The following is a 22,596-nucleotide window of genomic DNA, read 5'->3' on the forward strand; positions in this document are numbered from 1 at the left end:
ATTTTAACATATAAATGTTGACTGTTGATTAATATATTGTAGTAAATTTAACTATCGGAGTTTTTTTAACAAATTGTTATGATATACAACTTTATAGTATTTATAGTTATAACTACAATACATACTTATCACTATAATACATTATAATTCTATGTTAATAATATTCAAAATATAAATATAATATATAAGGTCGGACTCGTCCATCACAATTAACCACATTTTTAAATCATTATATAGATAAATAAATATAAGTATATATTATCTAACGATAAAATATTACAGAGTTAATTTCACACTTATTTGTGTTATACATGATAAAGTAAAGTAATAAAAAAATTATAGTACTAAACGAACATCCCGACCTTGCTGATTGTTTTATAATTATAACATGAGATAATAAACATGTTGATAAGTATAATATTCATTGTTATCGAACTTAAACAGTTAAAAATCATTTTTAGAATTATTTAATTCAATTAATTGACAAAATAATTGTAAATAATCAAATAATTAAATTGCATCAATAACAGTCATATCATTTGATGACAATAAAATTCCCTAATGTTTACCAATTTTCAATATGGTTTAATAATCACAATTCTTAAAAATATAAAATTTATTAAAGACACTTAAAAGTAATTATTGTCGTTTATTGTCGAAATGTATCGAATTTTGTTGCTGTAATTCCTGAAAAATTGCATGCCAACTTACAGCAACGCATTATTTTTTTATACACTTTCGACAAGATTGGGCAATCTTTAAATGAAACCTATACATTTTTAATACAAATTACAGCGGTAAATAAAGTATATGTAAAGTGAAGTGTCTAGAGAATTCCCCTGAATTAAGAAAACGATGTAAATAACGGTAAGAACTGATATATTTAGCAATGTCTCAATACATATTATATACATATAAATACATTGTTTGAGCTATGGCATTTTTGATTTGGCGATTGATGGATTACATGAGTTAAAAGTTCTGAAAAAAAGAAAATGATAAAATTCAACATAAATAATTTTTAATATTAATTAATTTCTTTTGTAGTAAATATTAAATAATACAAAATTAAATAAAAAATATTTTTAATAAGTACTTAAATTACTCATATTACTTTTAATTTAGCACTACAAATTACAAATTATAATTTGATTATTTTAAATAGGCATTTTTTTATTAGATATATTTACCTATATAATTTCATGAATTCATGATATTTATAATAATAAATGTATTTATATTTTTTCTTAATTGTTGAATACAAAATTATATTTTTGTGAAAATAATTTTTTTTAAAACTCATATATAAATGTAATATAAATTTTTTTTTATTCATGTAGATAATTTAAAATTTATTTTGAAAATTACACTTATTTTTTAAAAAAAATTATTGTATTAATTGCAGATAATGGAATTATATGTGGCATACTAATGATGTTTTCAAGTCTTGTATTAATAATGATATTAATTAATATGAATATAATCAACCGACTAGTTACCTATATTGTAATTTATAATTTTTATGTTTTTAAAAATCAAAATGTTATTTTTCAATTAATATTTAATATTTAGAGGTGTATTTAAATACACACCATCAATAAGCTCATTTTTGGTGCAGCTTTGGCGACAGTCTTGATGACCTTGGCAGATTCGACTTGTCCGACGACAACGATATTCATGGATACCTTTTCAGCGCCCATTTTGGTTTTGGTTGGTTTTTTAAGAATAGAAGTGAAAACTAAAATAGAAATAGTATAAAAACAATATTATTATATTTTAAAAAGTCCTGCTGAAAAATAAAAACACATAGTTTCATACTCACCAAAGTAAATATTCACAATAAATCGTATTATACCGGAATTGAGATTTCTAATGCCTTTATATACATCACTCGCTTCGGCAATTTATAGTGGACTGATGTGGCGTGATCGTCCTATAACATTACTTGTTTTTCCGATTGGCTTATCAATCATCGGAAGATGTCTGTGTATTTTTGCTAATTAATATTAATAAAAAATTCGTTTACGATTTTAATTTAGATAATTTCAAAATATTGGTTTAAAATCGAATGAGTAAAAACCTCTATGATTTCAGATTGTGTCTTTTATTGGTAGAATTTTAGATTATTTTATTATTAAAAAACTGATATTTGACGATTTTGAATTAGTTTTTAATAAACCAATTCGAGATACTCAAACAGTGGCGTAACTGAGAATGTTTGATGGGGGGGATCAAAATAAATTTGTAGGGTAAACTTGTGGGGGGGGCTTTGCCACTACGGCCCACATACCCCTTATCTATATTTTGTATAATTTAATAACTCAAAACATGTAATATATTTTATTAAGCACAAGTGCACAGCTATTATAATTACTAACCTCGGACATACTGTATACTATTTAAATTGAATTATACATTTAGAATATATTTAGATAAGGATTTATTATTTACCTAATTGATTTGTTTTTGTGATAATTCATCTTTATAATAATTACAAAAAGTTTAATGTCGCAATGAAAAGCATAAATACTTATATTATTTTTTTAAATTTAAATGAATTGTTATTAACTTAATTTATATTATTAATAAAAATGTATACATAAATTAATTAGAATTTAATTTATATAATTATACAATTGTCTTAGAATTATAGGAAGAAAAGCTTGTTAACTAGTATTATATCTCTATAGTTGATCTATTTGTGGATAAAAAAAAACTAGAAGAGATATAAGTCAAGGTAATTATGGTTGAATATCATATATTATTTCCAAGCACAGAGTAGAGCACATTTGATTTCTCAGTACTCCAAGATTTCATATAGTTTTGTATTAAAAAAAAAATATATTATAATTTCAGTTGATATATGTTATTATTCTTCCACCTGTCGACCGACCTGCCGAATAACGATTTCGTTTCTATTATCAAATAGGTTTTTATAATTTTGCAATATATAGGTAAGTATATCAGTTTATAAAGTAAATTAGTCGATTATAAAATTATTACTATTCTTTGTGGTGTACTATTATTTATATTTTAAAAATGTTAATACTTTAATAAGTCTAAACGGATTTACACGGAAAGAGTTTCTCATTTCTCGTACCTATCATTCTACCATTCGAGCATCTTCCATGCGATTATCGAATACAAGATTTTTTGTTCGAGAGTCATATCATGATTATTTACACCATGATAATAACTCACGCGGTTTTCGAGAATGCATGGTGACTTTTGAAAGCGATAAGCTCTGCTTTTTTTGTTCACACGTGTCGAGATTATTTGGTACGATAATTGGCTTCTAAAACTATCAACAAATGTACATAGTTTTTCATATCTCTTGGGCGTTTATTTTTATCAAACATTCGAAACTTGTATGAATCCGTCCATGTCGATTATTATGATATAATATTCTTATTTTGTGGTTTTTTTAAATATATATCTTAATTTAAACTTGTGCTTTTATTTTTTTACTTTTTAGATTGAGTAGTTAACTAATAAAATAAAAACGATGGCAAATTCAATCATGTTAGATCGACTGTTGTGATTAAGTTTATAGAAATTTATCGCAGCCAAGAATGCCTATGATATACAAGCAACAAAAATGATAAAAACCGAGACATGTGAAATCTCAAAAAAAAAAAATTAATAATTCAATTTATTGTTTATGTAAGCACTTGAATATTTTTGATTATTCTGCCGAAAGTATTCAAAAAATGCGAAATTAAAGATTAGTAATGACTAAAATATGGATCATTCAACAATAATAATTTATTTCACATTTAGACCAACGAAAATTGTATTATAACTCAAAAATAATTTTGGACAAAACCTCGATTTAAAAATAGTAAATCAAGTAAAAAGCAATTAGAATAAACAATATAAAAAAGTATAAATAAGGTTATACAAAATTAAGCTAAATTTATATCAGATATGTAATCCTACTAGTGATGTCAAATAATAAATCTGATAATCTTGGAAGTTCTATTTTCAATTCTGAGTCATCCATTATTTTGTCAATTCTAATATATGAAATAAAAATAAAATAATAATTAATAAAATGTACAATACAGAAAATTTATATTATTGTATTTACCCCGATAAAACCGAACCAATTGATAACAAGCCTTTCTTAATAAATAAGTTTAAAAGTATACCAGCCTTATGGCGAATACTTTGGTCTTCATTTAGTGTTATAAGTATCATAGAAGCAACGAATGACACTTGATCGTAATGTATCCACGAGTTGATATATTTTAACGAATGTACTATTTCCTGTAAATATTTTTAAATAAATAAACATAAGGTGTAATCAAAAAGTTATTGGTATTATGATGTATAATAATATAAGCTTTGATGGTTAAATAATTATATATTTTAAGATATTTATGTAAAAAAAAAGTTTAATATTAGTACGAAATAGATATTTCAAATTTCAAATTTCTGATAATCGATATCTAGGATGTTTTAGTAGATTTGTTTGATGAGTTATAAAAAATGTGGAATAATTATTTATTATTCTTCTTCATAACAACAATCTAATAGTACTACAATAATCAAAATGTATTCTTCTTCTTATTTTATTATTTTTTATATTTAAAATACTGATAATAAAATAAATAAACCTATTACATACATTGATATTTATCTTGTCAAAACCGTTAAGAACAGCCATACATTCATCAATAATACATTGGGCCATTACTGTATATGATTTAAGATCATATAGTTTTTTTAATTGCTCCGGCAAATTTTCAAAGGAAATATAGTGTTCATTGTCCTCAATTAACTTAAGAGGTTCTGTAAAAAATTAGTTATTAAAATGGTTAATAAATTATGTTATTTAGATTCAATCAAAAATATATTAAATTAAAACTGTTCAGAAGATATCATAAACCTATCTTGTATATTTTTTATTTAATTTAATAAAATACGATTTTGATGTCTTCGCTATGAAAATTTGAAGGAATCATTATTGCAAACTGATCATTGTTAAGAAAAATTTTTAAAAACAATTATTTATTACTGCATAAAAATTTATACTAATACAAAATTACAAAATAATTTTATCCTACTTTCTAATATACAATTTGAAAGTAATGTTACAACTTTGTATAACTGCTAAACATAAATAAAATGCATAACTTAAAATTTTAAAATTCAAATTATTGAATACATTATAACGAAAAAAACAATTATAATTGTACATGACTTATTATAAAACCTAACTAAATCTTAAAAAAATTTGTTAAAATAAATGCATAATATAGTAACTTAATAGTACATTTTTTCTAATGAATAATAATATTTATACAGTATAATTTGAAAATTGACATTATTACCTTCATGTATCCAACATTTTAAATGCAAGTTTTGTATTTTGAACATCAAAGACTGAAGAGTTGGTGACATTTTTATGAGGACAGTGTTTTCATTTTTAAATAATAGAATATGATGTACTATACCGTCCAAATTATGAGTCTAAAAAAATAAAATAAGAGATTATTTATTCTATAATTTCCTAATACTTTACTATTTTGCTTATTACTTTTGATAATTTTTGTCCTGCTATTTGTAATATTATACATAAGCAATGAATATTCAGAATATCTTTTACTTTCATTAATTCGTGAATGAACGACAATATATTTTTTTCGGTAAAAGCCCCTTGTTTAAATAATTCACCGATAAATCTATAAAAATATTATTTTGTACAATATATACAAATTATTAATTAATTTTACTTGAAAACATACTTGCAATGGGCTAAAGACCTTTTATAATATTGGAAATGAAAACTATTCAATATATTTTTGAAAAAAGATGGGGTCTATAACAGATATAAAATATTTATATTATTTGTTAATTAAATTAAAAAACATATATTATCAATTGGTGGAAAATGTATTTGAATATAATATGGTTTTAGTCAAAGGCAAATAATAATGGTTAAGTTTTAGTAGTTTGGTTGAGTAGTTCTACTTAAGTCAGTTTAATTATTAGCTATTATTGTTAATTATATAATTTACATTTGGGTAACTAAATCATATTATGTATGAATAAGTCTTGATTTAAAATGATACAAATCAGCTTATTTATAAATATTAACTAAGCAAGTATCAGTACTGAGATTTATCTTAAGCTTGAAATGATTTAAGACTAATAATTATAGATTATATTATAAAATCTAATGTAATCACAAAAATACTATTATTATATTAACAAATTATAACTAGTTACCATATTACTGTTCATAAAATTTTTTTTTAATTTATGTACTTCATTCTGAGGAGTACGAGTATAATATGAGGTAAACATATCAAAGATTTTTTGTGCTAAAACTTTTTGAAAAGTAGTTTTAGAATTGTGAAGTTGGTTAAATGCAGCATGATTGGCCATGTATGCACATAACTTTGCATATAAAACTGTAAAATCGGGTCTATTTAAAGCCTAGATAAGTAAAACAATAAATTTAATAACTATTATAATTATTAATAATATTTATATACCCGAAAATAAATTATATCCACTATGTTTTCAAATATATTAATTGTTTTTAGTGGTATGGAAATAATTGTGTGTGTCATTTCATCAAAATTGTTAATATTTACATTTTGGATAATTGATCGTACCAAATTAAATATTTCCTAAAGTAAAATCGTTTAAAATAATAATTCTAAATATTTTCTAAAAATAAGATTAATTCAATAAAATGAAACATATCTTAAAAAAAAATATACAACAGTACAATAAATTATATTTTATAAACTTAGACATATATTTATAAATATATAATACACATTTTTAGTAAGATTCAATAATTTTTGTATGTATGATTATTGTTATTAATAATTACATCGAATTTCAAATATTTTAAATTATACAACATTTAATACTTACTACTGGTTTAAGACTAGCTTCCATAGTTGTTATTAATTGAAAAAATAAATATTTCTGAAAATACAATTTTTTTATAAGTAACATAAATTAATACAGGGGATCAATAGTTAAATTATGTAATTACTATTTATTAACTATCAATTTGGCGGATAGGTAAGGCCAAAATTTGAGAGGCAAAAATGTTGTTTTAAAAATAATTACTAGTTACTTATAATTGATTTTATTATATAATTATAGTCTCGCAAAAAAATATTATTTATAACTTTAATATAATTATTTATAAATTAAATTCTGTGTAATTTCATTTAACAGTAGATGGATGAATATAAAACGATTCTGGAGGCAAAACTTACTATTAAAAAACTACTATTGAATAAATTAAACAAATCTTAGAGTAAAACCAACAGGTCTAATAAAATTACTTCATATGTGAAGTAAAATATCTAGTTTTAAAACAACATTATGCACAACTATACGCTTTAGCAATAGTTATCATTAAAACAATTTAAAAAAATATATTTTAATTAGAAAACAATGAAATTAATTAAATAATACCTTTCAACTGTAATCTTGACTTGACAGCAGTCTTTTGTACTACTGAGATTGTTGATCGTTGATGAAAATATGCTTTATAAGATATAATATATCAAACACAAATGACAAACCAATTTTTAGCGTGGATCACTGAACAATAAAATGGATGTATCTAATATTTTTGAACCGAAAAATGATTTCTTCATTGACCATACACCATGGCTAGGTAGTAGTTAATTAAGTAACTAATAACTTCACTAAATTCTTTACTCACGCATACATTATTTTGATTGTAGTCACGGAAAATAATTATATTATTATCCAAGTCTGATTTGATAAACGATAATATTATTTAGTATCGAATTCTCGAATTCAGATGGCTGTAAACTATCAATATCCGTATTCAATGCAAGAAAGTGTTGTACCTATTTTTGTATCCAACGAGAGTGTGATTCGTAATGGTTACAAGCATGCCAGCTGGTCATAAAGTAATTACTCAATGTAGCCAGCAAATATATTAAAAGTTACGTTTTGACGGATAGGAAATAAAATTTATTTTTTTGAATTTAATTTGTTTAATTATATCACGGTCAATTAAGTTTTCAAGATATAATCTTGTTAAAAATATAAGTACTTTATACGTATTCAGTGGCGTAACTGAGAATATTTGATGGGGGGGGATCAAAATCAATTTGTAGGGTAAACTTGTGGGGGGCCTTTGCCCACACGGGTCACACACCCCTTATCTATATTTTTTATAATTTAATAACTTAACACATGTAAATATAATCATTCTATATTACATAACATTATACATTTATAGATATGTTTTAAAATGTTTTAATATTTTACAATTTTATGTCCAGATTCCTAGGCTTTTTGGCAAGTTCATCAATGATCTCTTTATTTGAAAATGTAATATCATTATGAATTGCCAACATTCCCAGACCATTAAGTCTTTTCTACAAAAAAAATTAAAATATTTTTCTCATTAGATATTATGAAAATGTATTTTATTAAGCACAAGTGCATAGCTATTATAATTACTAACCACGGACATACTGTTTCGAAGATACGTTTTTATCCTTTTAAGACTGGAACATATTCTTTCAGGCGTACTTGTAGAAACAAGAAGTGTGCATAGTATTTTTAAAATAAAATGCACATTTGGATAAATATTAGCATTACACACATGTAATGCTTCAAGTGCAGTTTTCGGAATATTGTTTATTTGCTCATGTTTTATCTTCCACAATTTCAATTCTGCAATTGAGTTGTTCACATCCAAAGAAGGTGAATAAAATTCAAGTAATTTTCTAAATTATACCTCCTCATTAGAAGTTAATGTATAGGAAAATAGACTTTAAAATCCTATAAAATATGACATATATACATTATACATAATCCATTAAAGGTTGAATTTAATAATATAGATTGATTATATGAATATTTTATTTCAGTGATTTGTTTTTAATTTTATAAAAAATTGGTACCAATTTAATTAAAAATGATAATAATGATTTAATTTAATATAGGTACCTTTAAAAATTTCAGAATGGATTGAAAATCTTTCTCCTAGTTGTTGTATAAAAAAGTCCAGTAGGGTATAAATACTGACACTTTGTGGTACTCTTCAACACTTAAATTGGGATCTGGATTTGCTCGATTTACTTGTCGTTCAGATATTATTTTAGTATTCAAGTCTATATCTATAATTACTGACATCTCCTATTACAAATGTCAAATATAAACATAATTCTTTTCATATAATTCATATAATAATATACTTTATTTTAGTATACTTACTTTTGCAAGCAAAAACAATTTGTGGAATTCAGTATCACAATTTAACCTGATATTTTTTAATACATTTATAATATCTTCAGCAAGGCTTACTGCTTCTCTCAAATCAATTTGTTATTTTTGTAGCAACTTACACAATGGTTAACCAAAAGAAAAAACCAACTGAAAAAATATTTTATTATAAAATAAAATAAATTATATTTATTAATTACTATTTACTTGTATAACTTGTAAGGATATAAGAAATTCTGAATCAATAGCTTTTAATAGTATATTATCTTCCGTTGCTGTGGTATCATTCCAATTAGAAATATTTTCTAATGATTCAACTACAAATGCAAATTGTTCAATGAAATCTGTTACCGAATCATAACGCTGCACCCATCGTTAAGATAAAGTTAGGATAGGATATATCAAAATATTATACAAATATCATTTTTATATATATAAAATGTATTACTTAAATGACTGATTGACAGACCATGATATTGTGAATATTTAGAAATATTTAATAAATAATATCATGCATTACTAACTTATCCAATAGGAAGTGTAAAAGTCATTAATAAAAACTGGAGTTAATTGGCATATGCATATGTATCTCTGTAGGTAGTTAACATTTTTAAAAAAAAATACTATTTTTCAATAAGTACCTCAGAGTTCTACGGAAAAGTATTTTTTATAATTTTGTAATCGTCTCAAAATTAGGCCAGTAATTAATGTTTTAACAAATCACACATATTATTTATCTAAAAAAATTACGAGTTATTGTTTAAAATGCATTTATAAAATCTTTGATTATAAAAACTAAAATATAATATAGGTTACAAAATTGGTCTCTTGGAAATTTTTTTCTCTTTTTAGACCTTGATTTGGACTCTTGGACAGTTAGCCCATCGGAGTTACTTGAAAAATGAATACCATGTATATTCAAAATTTTAATTTTTTTAATTCATAATTTATATCGTTTTAGTAGAAAGTTAAATAAATCATATTTTATTCTGTACGTTTGTCGCGCTGATAAAATTAGATTATATTTATTAATCGTAAATATGTCATTATCGGTGGTATCACTAATTCCAAAATGTAATATAAATATGCTTAAACACTTTTATAAGCATATTGTGTTTTTTTTTTAAAAGGTATTCATTTCTAATTCAGTTTCATCCCTGATAAATGGCCTTTTGAAATGGCTTGACACACAATTCCCTGACTCTGGATCCGCCCCTGCATAGAGGTGATAGTGGTTTTTACCCAAAAATTTCGATGATAAATTTTAATTTTGTTATGAATGTTAGGTTACAAGTAATTATGCAGAGGAGTGGATTTGAACTTATACTAATTAATGGAAAAATGAATTCATTAAAATCAAAATGTACAATATAAGTAAGTTTTATATATATGTAACCTATAGATAACATGATCTTGAAAATTGCACTATTTTTAATGTAATACCTGCATATTTTTAATAAAAAAAATAAATCATCAAAAAAGATTAATTTAACTCTGTACATGATTAAAATATGAGATAAATTTATACAAATTTCGTAAACATAAACAAACTAATTAACGTATCATATTAACAAATGTATGAATAAGCAAACGCTGACGTACTATAATCACGCCATATCGCCTCAAGTTTCGCGGCAACCTCGTTCTTATATAAAGGCACCCGAGATCCTAATTCCGGCATAACACATTTTTTTGTAAATCATTACTTTGGTGAGTATGAAACAATCAACTATAAATTTTCGGTAGGACTTTTTCATATTAAATAATGTTATATTTTATTTCTTCACTTTTAGTCTACACTTTGCTTTCTAAAAAACCAACAAAAAACCAAAAATGGGCGCTGAAAAGGTATCCATGAACATCGTTGTCGTCGGACAAGTCGAATCTGCCAAGGTCATCAAGACCGTCGCCAAAGCTGCACCAAAAATGAGCCCATTGACAGTAAGTACAAATATAAATTTATTTCACACTTTCTAACAGTTTTAGTTATATAATTTGAATTACTACTTATTTTTTTTTTCGAATTTGCCATGATTATGATTTCAGTTGATGTTTAATTTTAAAATTTACAATTTTATACCATAAAACTAAAATTAATTTTTCTTAATTTTGTGTTCTAATAAATTAAATTCCATATGATTTTATTTTATTTTCCCTATAAAAATTATCGTTATAAAAAATAATCTTTTTCTTTTTTTTTTTCAAGTTTTAGAGATGTATTTTAAATTAAATTATATCAATACTTATTTCTTTCAAATATTTCGTAGTTATATTTTTAGTGACTTTAAATAATTTATTTCAAAAAACAAGATTATTAAATTACTATAATTAACTAATTAATTAAGAAAAAGTATTGGGATTGGATAATATTGAATACATAATACATACACAAAGATATAAATGTAAGTTTAGTAAATATTCATAAATTACTTAAGTTAATATGTTTTCAATTATAAATATATCTAATTAAAATTCGTATAAATATATTAATTTAATTTTTTTATAATGGTATGAATTTATCTTATAAAAAACATCAGTTACGACTATTACAAAAATTAATATTTTATATAAGTTACTATACTACAATTATATGTATATTTTAAAATTTCATAAAATCCTAACATTGTTATAACCAAAAATGTATTACAATCATAAATATGTCCATATTTTAAACTATTGTGTGGCATAATTTATGTCTCATATTATTTCCAATGTCAATCAATTCTATCAAAATACTATACTCCTAGTATAACCATAAAAACGGTATTGTCGTTTATTGCATAACACATTTTTCAAATTTTGTTTTTATTTGTTTCAGAATTGTTAACTCTTGTAATCCATAATATATAAATTCAAAAATGCCATAGTCCAAACAGTACGTGTATATGAATATGTATAATATGTATTAACATTTCAAAATATATCAGGCTTTTCCGTTATTTATATTGTTTTTTTTACTTCTATGAAATAATTTTCACTCTCCGCACTTTTTCCTTTATTTACTGCTCTAATTTGTGTTAGAAATAATATGGTTTGTATAAGGTAACCAAATTTAAATAAATGTTATACTGATTACAATATTTATAACTTTGTTAAAAAAGTTATACTTACATAACGCTGGAACTGTATGGATGTCTGCCATAAATACGAGTATATAATTATTTGCATACATATCTATTCTTGGTTTATATAAATATAAGTGGGAACTAATATTATAACATTAAATGTAAAGCTGGTTACACCATAGATCTTTTAATCAGTATAGAGATCTATGGGTTACACACTACGACTACCTTCAGACGGTGACTGTTCGATTAGATTTTTTCACGTGCGGGTTTTGATACATAGACATAGCATTTTCGGCATTCAACACACAATTGTTATCATAGATTCACGTGTTCCACTAATTTTTTATTGGTATAGAAATGTTTATAAGAAATGTTTGGTACATCGAAGATTCTGGGTACATACTCTTTTAGAGAATTGTCCATGACATGAAAAACGTTTTGAAAAATTTGACTTAAACCTAACTGAGAACAGAAATTTTATAATTATTTTCGTGTTTTGATGGCTAATTTTGACAATCTATTATGTTGAAATACTATTGTCTTCCATTTTAAAGAGCTTAATAACAATAATAATATGCGTCAAACATACGACTGAACGGATGAACGTAATGAATGAATTCGATGACATTTTGTTCATGTAAACGATATGAAGCAAGCCCTGCTTAATCACGTATACGATAAAAATACATTCGAGATTTATCGAATCGTAGTGACAAGTTCGTACGGTATACGAAAAAAATATTTCACGAATACGGAATTTTCCTGCGTGGGCTTCATGTGAACGTACAAATATAACATGCTGCTACCACTGCTCTTTTCGATAAAATCCCGTATGCGAGAAAAATATCGTCGTCTGAACTTAGCCTACGGCAGAGATTCACACCCAGGGTACCGCGAGATTAAATTTAGCGTGCCACATAAATATTTGAAATATATATTTATTTTTAAACGCCTTCATGAATAATATAGCACTGTGAGTAATAAAATAAACTATACTTTATGTGTATAGTATAAAACCTATTGTGTATAATTAATTAGGTATTTACAATATAATTTAATGAATTAATAATTAACACATATAATTTTTACATAATAATACTGAGATGTTCAATCTATTTCAATTTTCATACTGGTTAGATTGTTATCGATTAGATATAAACTGTTTTAAAATTATTTAAGTTGAAATACTTGTGACTTATCTTACACTTATCTTTATTGTTTATTAATGCTAAATAAAACCGAAGTTACAAAATATAAATTTAAATATACGTATTAGTATTGCGTATTCAGTATAAACTATAGAGAATAGGGCATAGGCTATAGGGTGCCTCCAAATTTTAAGAAAATAATAAAGGGTACCGTGATTCAAAAAAGGTTGGGAACGTCTGGCCTACGGGTTTTAGACGCTAGCGTACGCGTTTTAAAAATGCAGCATTTAAACGCCGAAAAATAAAACCGTATGGTTCACATACAGACTATCACGGAACCGTACGTGTTCGTTAAACACGTAGTGTGTAACTAATTATTATTCAGACTTTATTAATATTTGGATTGTTTAAAATGTATGTAAAGAACTTTTTTACATACATTTTTACTAAAATCGAAAATATATGTATTTCAATCACAAATATTTCCTAGAAAAAAGCATTATTACATTTAAGGTAGTACAGTGTAACTGTAAAAAATCTTTGAAGACTATAGTTTAATTAAAAAGTATGACTGTTTAATCTTGAAAAGCTATGAGAAAATTTGGTTGGATGCTATGCCCCCGCAGCACCTTCTATTTGTAATTGTGACTTATGTTTGTTAGAAAATACAGTTAAAATTAAAAAGTATTCGGAGTATGCGGATAAGCATTAACCATATAGTAATAATTTATGTTATTAACAGTATTTGTACTTTAAAATATAATTTCTTTCAATATTTCTTCTTCTTTTTTTGACTTTTACAGGCCATTTAGGTACATTGCCGCAACAACCAAATGCCTCCCAAATGCCTAGCTTCAGCTAGTTCTTTTCCGTCGTTTACTCCCAATTTCGATGCATCTTTTATAATCTTATCTTTCCACCGCTGTCTGGGTCGTCCTCTCGGCCTACTTGTGTCTGGCTTCAAGCTCGTGGCCAATCCTATAGGGCCTTCGGACCTCCATATATGTCCAACACATTCCAGTCTACTATTCTTAAGGACTCCAATTATATTTATTTCACCATATAGTTTTTTCAATATTTAAACTGTAAATATATATCATAAACATCAATGACTTTTTAATCACCTTTATTTTATGCTCTTTAGAATCATTGGTCCCCCTTTAATATTAAAACATATATCTGAGCTTGTATGGTACAATATTTTCGACATTTGATTGTACATTATTAACTTGTTTCGCTAAAAATTTAAAAGCAACTACCTTATCTGCATTTGAACCGCACCTCAGGGAAACTCGTACAATATTTTTAATAAAATGTAAATACATTTTAAATAATACAAAAAAAAATTGTTGTTGGCTTTATATGGATAACTCATCCAAGTATCCAAGCTTACTTTATGTACATAAAAGTTATTATATCCAACGATGAATAACAAAGAATTATAATCTTAAATTCACTCTACAAACAACTTCAACAGTTGTTATAAAAATTTAACCAAGAAAATTATTTATCTGTGAACTAATTTTTACAAACTATAAAAATGTCATCTACAGTTGGTTCTAAAGACAGTTTATCAGTTCAAAGCAACATTCTCTCCCACGACAAAGATAGCGTAAACCTTTTACCAACAAATTCTTCGTTCAAAAATTACGATCTCAAACCGATGAAGGAGGAAACGATACCCAACACAAACAAAGAAGTAGAAGAACAAACTCAAAGACAAAAAGTGATCCAAAAAATAATTCAGGTGCAAGCGGAAGATGTCAAAAAATGCCTATTATCAAAATCTGAAAAATATTCGGAAGACATTAATGACAATGAGTTAAAAAACATGATGGAAACAATCAAGGATTTGACGTACGATGTGCAAAATCTTCGTTGTATTGTAAGTGAATATTACTTAATCAATTTAACAATTAATATTTTAATTCGTCATCATTGCAGACATTTGATTTGACCAAAAATACACGTGCTCGAAATCTTAGTGCAAGTAAATCCACTTCGACATGTCATGTTGAAACTGAAAACTTTTGTGCAGTAGCGAAAGTGAAATCAAGTGAATTCCAAACTAAAAAGACGTACTGGGATGAGAAGATCAAATCATTATCGGATAAACCAAGAAACGTTTCGGGTTGTAAAGAAAAATACAACCCGGTAAGAAATGTACCGAAAACGACAAGAACTCGGTCGATGTCATGTGACTTAACACCTGCAAATTATCAACCGAATACTTTAGGAGAAGGAAACGATGCAGAAGATTTCTGCCCGATCATATCATCTGAAATGTTTGAAATCAATAGCACTCGTATGCAGTCGGAAGAAAACAGACAGATTTGTTTAGACGGGGAGTTAGAGATATCTTTGGTAGATTCAGTTTTGCCGTGCGTTCAGGCGTTGATGCAACAAAGCGAAATGTCGAAAATTGAAGCTGACCACAAGAAACTAGAAACTAAAATCCACCTTAACAATATCAAATTGTACAAGTTAATGATGTACATAAACGAGTTAATATCGATTAATGAAAAACATCGACAAACAGACGCCACTATCGATGATTCAAAATATACCGATAGCTATAAGGAATCGGATAACGTAGGATGCAATGCGCCTGCTGTTACGGATTCTACGTGCACTTTTCCCGAATGCGTTTGCCGTTTAATAGAAAGTAAGAATGTCGTAACGCAGGTTGCCAATGATTCGCACAGCAATTGCGAAAACAACGATCAATCGCAACATTTGTACGAATCATTTAAGCAGACCAAACAACGCACGGATACATTCGACAGTGTGCCAATAGAACCAAATCCATGTCCCCCACTAAAAAACTTACTAGAAGAAAAAATGAATCGCAGCAGAGCTAAACGTTTGACAAAATCAAATAATTTGTATAAAGTAAATGATGAGCAATGTATCCAGAAGGAATGTGATCAAACGACTGAATGTTGTACACATTGCCGTGTGCGGTCAATTTTGGATAGGATCACATCAATAAATCAGAATGATCAACTTCTATCATTGATGAATAAATGCAGAGGAAAAAGATGAATCATTCAAATTAATAAAAAAATTAATAACTCTTTGTGTCATTACAGTTGTACATAATATAGTTTCAAAAATATTGATCACGAACGTATCATAAAGAAAAAACGAATATTAATTGAAATATCATTATTCTAAAAAATATCCGTAGCAGAATTTAAGCAAAAAAGGCTATATTCGATTAGTGTTAATTTAAAATATTTCTTCTGGGTTATTAAAAATATCAGTTCGATATTTTATACAAATGGGTAGAACACCATTGCGTACGTTTGTAGATGGATAAGAAAAATAAATAAACACGATTGCGTATGAAATTATATACAACGTTGTCAAATTTACTAATTTCATTAATAAATTGTAAAAATATTAAGAGATCAACAAAAAAAAAAATCAAGAATCAAAAAAATCAACAAAAAATAAATATAACCGTTCTATAATAGTTCATAAAAAAAATTAATAATAAAATATTAAATAAAATATGGATAACTAAATAAAAGAAAATTAATTAATAAATAAATAAAATCAACAGTTTTTATTTAAATGTAATTGTTGTTAATAAATTATTTGAAAATGCTCAAATTTGGATTCCTTGACATCTATAACCTACTACTTTTACCAAAACTCAGAAAATACCGTATAATATAACGGAAATAACGAAATTTCGTTATATCTGATTATATTTGATATCATTAACAATAATATAGGTAATAAAAGCAATGAAACACAAAGTATTTATTACATCTTTTAAGTTTGTATAGGCATGTGGTATACATTAATACCGGTATGAAAATTGGCATCAACGTTTAAAACTTCGTTCGCAATCGTGTAACTAAAAATCAAGTAAAATCGTACGGAATCGTGAACTTAAAAAAGGTATCACCGATAACAAACGTACGCGTTTTACCCATACAAATATGATAACCATAATTGTTTCATTGTTTTCGTTCATTAATCGCATAATTTTTATTAATTCATATTAAATTTCAAAACTTTTCGTGTCATAGATTTATTTTTGACATTTTAAATACAAAGAAAATTAAATACAAATCTCATTTTACTGTTATTGTTTGTCACCTATAGATAAGGTTGACTGTTACCTATGTAATACTGCATACTCAATGAAGTGGTACAATATGCGATATTTATGAAGACTTCTCTTCCCCTCTCCAAAACATGGATTTTATTATTTTATTCGTCAAATAACATCTTAAATGTGAGGTAAATACTTATAAAATATTTCTTATCCAACTCTCATATTAATGGATGAGTGACATTGTCCTCTCATTGGTCACACATTTTGGACCTTTGATATGTCACTCAATGTCTCTAAAATTAAAAAAATATATGTGACACCAACGATACGTAATAAGAAAACATAACATAAAAAATTGTGGTGATATTTATTTGTAAGTTAAATGTACCTCATCAATTCATATAGTTTTCACATTATTTTTATATACTATTTAGACATTATTATATTTTATATAAACATATAAATAAATAGTTTTTACATGGAAATAAATAATTTAATGCGTAACCTGAAGTATTATTATATGTATAATGTACAACCGGTTTCGAATTAAAAATTCATAAGCAGGTATATATGTTACCGGAAAAAATGACAATCAGTCAGCATTGACAATGACTAGTCAATAACGATAATGCCTGCTTTAGCAAGGAATTAACGTCAATACCTAGTCATTGATGACAATTCCTAATAAAAGAAGGCATTGATGATAACATTAAAAATGAATTTGATATATTTTAATACTTATTAGCTATGTAGGATATATCATAATCTTAATCTTTATTTTTACGTGGTAAACTACTCGTACTATGACACTTGAAATTATATAATCTAGTTACTAGTTACTAATATATAGACCAGCGGTTCCCAAACTGTACTCCGCTGAGCCCTTGGTGCTCCGCAATGGCTTGGCTAAGGCTATGTTTGTAACACCACAAAAAATTTAAAAAAATATTCTTTATTTAAAATTAATATATATTTCATGAAGACTTGAATGCCATAATACACCGATATGTATACTGCGTAAAACCCCGATTAGAAAAATTGTATTTAATTTTAGAATTTGATAATATGAAACGACGATATTTCGAAACGACCCTGATGACCGGTCCGTTGTTTACTATGCGTATGTAAACGACCAAGTGTATTTTTACTGAAAAGGAACGGTGGTTTATAACAGGCTCCATAAGACCAGAAAATCGTCTGCCAACAGCTATTGTTCAGTCGAAGAAAGATAACAATAGTTGTAGTAAAAATAATTCTTTAGAATTACATTCGAAACATATTGTACATGGTTCTACTTTAGAATCTACAATAGCTGTGATGTAGATATTCGGAAAGGAAGCAAAAAACGAAAATATTGAGATTCATATTTAGGTATGGGATTCACTGAATTTGCTTATGGACATTCTCAGCGTGTAATATGTAACAAAGTTTTGCCTAAAAGCTCAATATTCCCTGCTAAGCTTAAACGATATTTTGAAACACATCCTGATTTCACGAATAAAACTGCAGACTATTTAAGAAAAAAATTATAAGCTCCATCCAACTCAGAAAACGTTTGTATCTCATATAAAGACACATTCCGAAATAGCACTGAAAGCATCGTACTTAATAAGTTATGAATTGATTCTTGGTGGCAAACCTCACACCCTCTCTGAAACTCTTATAAAATCACTAATAGTGAATGTAGTGAAATGCATGGCAGACGAAAAAACCGCGAAATGTCGACAGTAAAGTTATGACATGTTTTTCAACGACTTCAAACTTTTTACAAGAAAATAATTTAACAGTGAATGAATCATTATTAGAAATAATTAAAGAATACCTAAATTATTTGCTTCAAAATTTGAATTTATACTTTCCAAAAGATGCCCAAGAATCAATTCAAAAAAATCAGGAGTGGATACATCCATCTCAATACAGCAGAATCGAGGTTTTCATTGATATTATAGCTCGGTTAGAGGAAGATCATTCAATATTAAGTACAAAAGCAAATCTACTTTTACTGCCTTTTGATACTACGTATCTTCGTGAAATGGCTTTTTGTATACAGCTACAAAAACAAAATGTCGAGCACGTTTGGATGCAGTAAACGATATTTGTCTTCAACTGACTTCTGTGACACCGGACATCGACAAACTCAGTAGTAAAAAAACAGGCCCATTGCTCACATCAAGACTTGTATATGTAACGTTGTATTACTTTTAAATACTCATTTTACAATAATACCTAATATAATACGGAAATGTTGATAAAACTACGAAATATTCAACATTGCCTAACTTTCCAGTCATTGTCAACAATGACTAGGATATACCGACAATTCCTGAATTTTCATCTTTTCCGGTAACATTAGTCAATAAAATCACGACTAAATATGAAAAAATAAAGGAAGGAATACATTGAGAAAAATTGGTAATTTTACATAGATGTAGTTTATTTTAATGGGAAAGATTATTTAATTATTTATTATTATCTAAAATATATCAATATTAATATTTTTAAAATTGGTTTGTATATTTAGAATATTATTAACATTTTTTTTTGTATTATTCTTAAAATTAAATTTAAATTTAAATTCTTATATTTTTTATGAACATCGTCGAATTTCTCAATAAATAACATAATTTATAAGTCTTCAATGACCATGCCTGCCGAAGCTTAAGTTTAATAAATAAATAAAAAAAATATAATAACTAAAATATTTATATTTCTAAACATATCTATGTCGAATAAGAACTAATTTAAAATAATCTCTCGTAAAACTACAAATTTTTTCTACATGTATATTTTTATTTTTTTCAGTCACGATTTTATTGATTTTGTGTGTATCTCGTGATACATTTTTATTTTGAAACCGGTCATACATATAATAATACTCCAGGCTTCGCAAAACCAAAACCAAGTAGGTACGTTTATTTTAAAATAAAACACACTTTCAAATATAATACAGTATTTGGTTTTAGTTATTAATAACTGTATTTATTAAGCAGGAGTCTACATAACAAATAAATTGTACCTTCATTTTCTTATTACCCATACAAATCGATGTAACTTTTCACATTTTAGTATCTCTAAATCTAAATTCTGTAAATTTGTTTTCCTCGGTTTTTTGTCGTTTGTTTTTTTTTTTTTTTTTCAATTAATAACTAATATTTTCACTAAAAAATTAAAATATTCTTCATAAATGATAACAAAAATTATGTGTTTGAATGGATAGAATCCTGTAAAAAATACTATAATGAAGAAATTGAAAGGAACATATGTCACGAAGATCAAGGTATTCATATCGAAATCGAAGAAAATGTATACCAGCCAAGAAAATCGGAAGCAAAGCACAATAATTATTTTGACACTCCTCGATTATAATGCATTTAAAAAAGAAAAAATTGCTGTTTAATTGATTAAGGATGGCCAAAGGTTACAAACTAAACATATACAGACGCATTAAACTACAGTTGATGGAAGTGATCTACGGCATAAGAAATCTGAAATTCAAATAATAAAAGTTTTACTAATATGTCACGAACTTAAAATTAGTAATATTATATAAAAACTTATAAGTAAATTTAGGTAAATAAATTTGTTTCATAGCATAATGATTTAAGCAATTAAACTCTTTAAGTGCATATTTCCACATTTATCATTTTATTTTTTATTTTAAAGGCTTATTCTACCATTTTAATTGCATATTACATTCTTAACAGCATATTTCAATGTTTTTTTTTTTTTTTTAGACATTTTTGAAATATGTACTAGATATTATAATATAATATATTTGTGAAAAATGTAAAATATCATTATCAAAAAAATAAAAGCTACGTATAATTTTAAATGGTGAAAGTGAATCAATTCAATTCAGCAAATAATAAACCAGTGAAAATTTATCAAATTAAATTATATTAGGTATATTTTTTTAAATACGCACCATTACTTCAGTTGATGTGAAAGGTCATTTTCAAGATATAACGATTTGTTGACTGACAAATGTCGATTAGAGATTTTTGAAAACATAGCTAAAATTACTGTCATACAAAGCAATTTACATTTTGGTAAAAAAAATTGATATTAAGATACATTTCTAATATTAATTAATTTTTTTTTCTAATGGATAAAAACTACCGACAAAATGTGTAAATAAATTCCTTAAAAAGAAGAAGAAAAAAGTATGCAATGTATGTTTTTATATATTATTTTAATTGAATGTTAAAAAAAATATTTTTTTTTTTTTTTGATAAATGTTGAGTGCATATAGTTTTTCTTTCATATTTTAACACTTTAGTGCATACATTTGTGCATATTTGGTTTTTTTTTAATGCATATAAATCCACATTTTAGTTGTTGATTCCGGCATCGTGTTTTTGTTCAGCTTCTATATGTTTGTAATTTAAATGTCAGGAAAAATCAGAATTCTTGCTGTCGACCTATTATATGGTTAGTGGAAATTGTAATTTATAAGAAAATTGTTGTAAACGATAACCTTTACTGATGCAAGTTGGTATACTACTTTTTATTATTTCCACTATCGATTAAACATTGCATAGCAAACATTTCGTTGCCAATGGTAAATACTCATCATTTCGTTCTAAACGGACATTACATTACAATATTATTTTTTTTTCTACATTTTTAATATACTAAATAACATTTTATACTACTTAATCAACGGAACAATTATTTTTCATTCATCACTTAAAATGAAATAATTTCCTTTATCTAATCTATTTCTTAGAAACCACTTCCAAAACTTTGACAATTTTTTTTTTTTCCCTGTAACTAAAATTCTACTTTTTAAAGAAAAATTAAATCTCCTAGATAAATCCCACCATAAAGATAGTGTACCTACTGTAGTTATTCTTTTGATATATATAATAATGTATGTATAATAATGAGACATATAATTTATCTAATAAATCAAGTTTATTTGTGTCATTAATTATATGATATAAGTCTAATTAACAAATAAACATATTTATCATACAATAGTATAATATAATATAATATAAATATAATAAATATAATATAATATAAAAAAACATACTATATTACGCTTCTAGGCACTATAGTT

At 25.7% G+C, this 22,596-nt stretch overlaps 1 protein-coding gene and 3 long non-coding RNA genes across 4 annotated transcripts; 1 reads left to right on the plus strand and 3 right to left on the minus strand.

The window, feature by feature from the left end:
- Positions 1-862: 862 nt before the first annotated feature.
- On the minus strand, positions 863-5,772 carry LOC112694289. The gene is made up of 9 exons (XM_025569715.1): positions 5,751-5,772; positions 5,543-5,687; positions 5,337-5,475; positions 4,631-4,794; positions 4,091-4,269; positions 3,940-4,016; positions 1,823-1,996; positions 1,593-1,738; positions 863-981 (listed from the first exon to the last, which is right to left on the minus strand). The coding sequence occupies exons 2-7, from the start codon at positions 5,615-5,617 to the stop codon at positions 1,905-1,907; spliced, it is 726 nt and encodes a 241-aa protein (XP_025425500.1). The 5' UTR covers positions 5,618-5,687; positions 5,751-5,772; the 3' UTR covers positions 863-981; positions 1,593-1,738; positions 1,823-1,904.
- A 2,522-nt stretch (positions 5,773-8,294) lies between these two features.
- LOC112694291 lies at positions 8,295-9,687 on the minus strand. Its single transcript, XR_003149556.1, has 5 exons — positions 9,451-9,687; positions 9,235-9,393; positions 8,968-9,156; positions 8,480-8,799; positions 8,295-8,390 (listed from the first exon to the last, which is right to left on the minus strand). It is a non-coding gene; the product is annotated as an uncharacterized LOC112694291 (long non-coding RNA).
- Positions 9,688-10,846: 1,159 nt separating this feature from the next.
- LOC112694290 lies at positions 10,847-12,186 on the plus strand. The gene is made up of 3 exons (XR_003149555.1): positions 10,847-10,953; positions 11,037-11,184; positions 12,062-12,186. It is a non-coding gene; the product is annotated as an uncharacterized LOC112694290 (long non-coding RNA).
- Positions 12,187-13,643: 1,457 nt separating this feature from the next.
- On the minus strand, positions 13,644-20,641 carry LOC112694298. Its single transcript, XR_003149558.1, has 3 exons — positions 20,548-20,641; positions 17,596-17,824; positions 13,644-14,542 (listed from the first exon to the last, which is right to left on the minus strand). It is a non-coding gene; the product is annotated as an uncharacterized LOC112694298 (long non-coding RNA).
- Between the last annotated feature and the right edge of the window lie 1,955 nt (positions 20,642-22,596).

This window comes from Sipha flava, unplaced genomic scaffold (genome assembly GCF_003268045.1).
Source record: "Sipha flava isolate LNK unplaced genomic scaffold, YSA_version1 126_pilon_pilon, whole genome shotgun sequence".
Classification (NCBI taxonomy): Eukaryota; Metazoa; Arthropoda; class Insecta; order Hemiptera; family Aphididae; genus Sipha; species Sipha flava.

What these genes read in the sequence shown, in the direction of transcription:
- LOC112694289 (XM_025569715.1), bottom strand. Translation starts at nt 5,617, where the DNA reads ATGAAAGTAAAAGATATTCTGAATATTCATTGCTTATGTATAATATTA. An exon ending in AAAATGTTGGATACATGAAG is followed by an intron (nt 4,795 to 5,336) that starts GTAATAATGTCA and finishes AATTTTTTACAG; the next exon opens with AACCTCTTAAGTTAATTGAG. An exon ending in ATTGGTTCGGTTTTATCGGG is followed by an intron (nt 4,017 to 4,090) that starts GTAAATACAATA and finishes TTCATATATTAG; the next exon opens with AATTGACAAAATAATGGATG.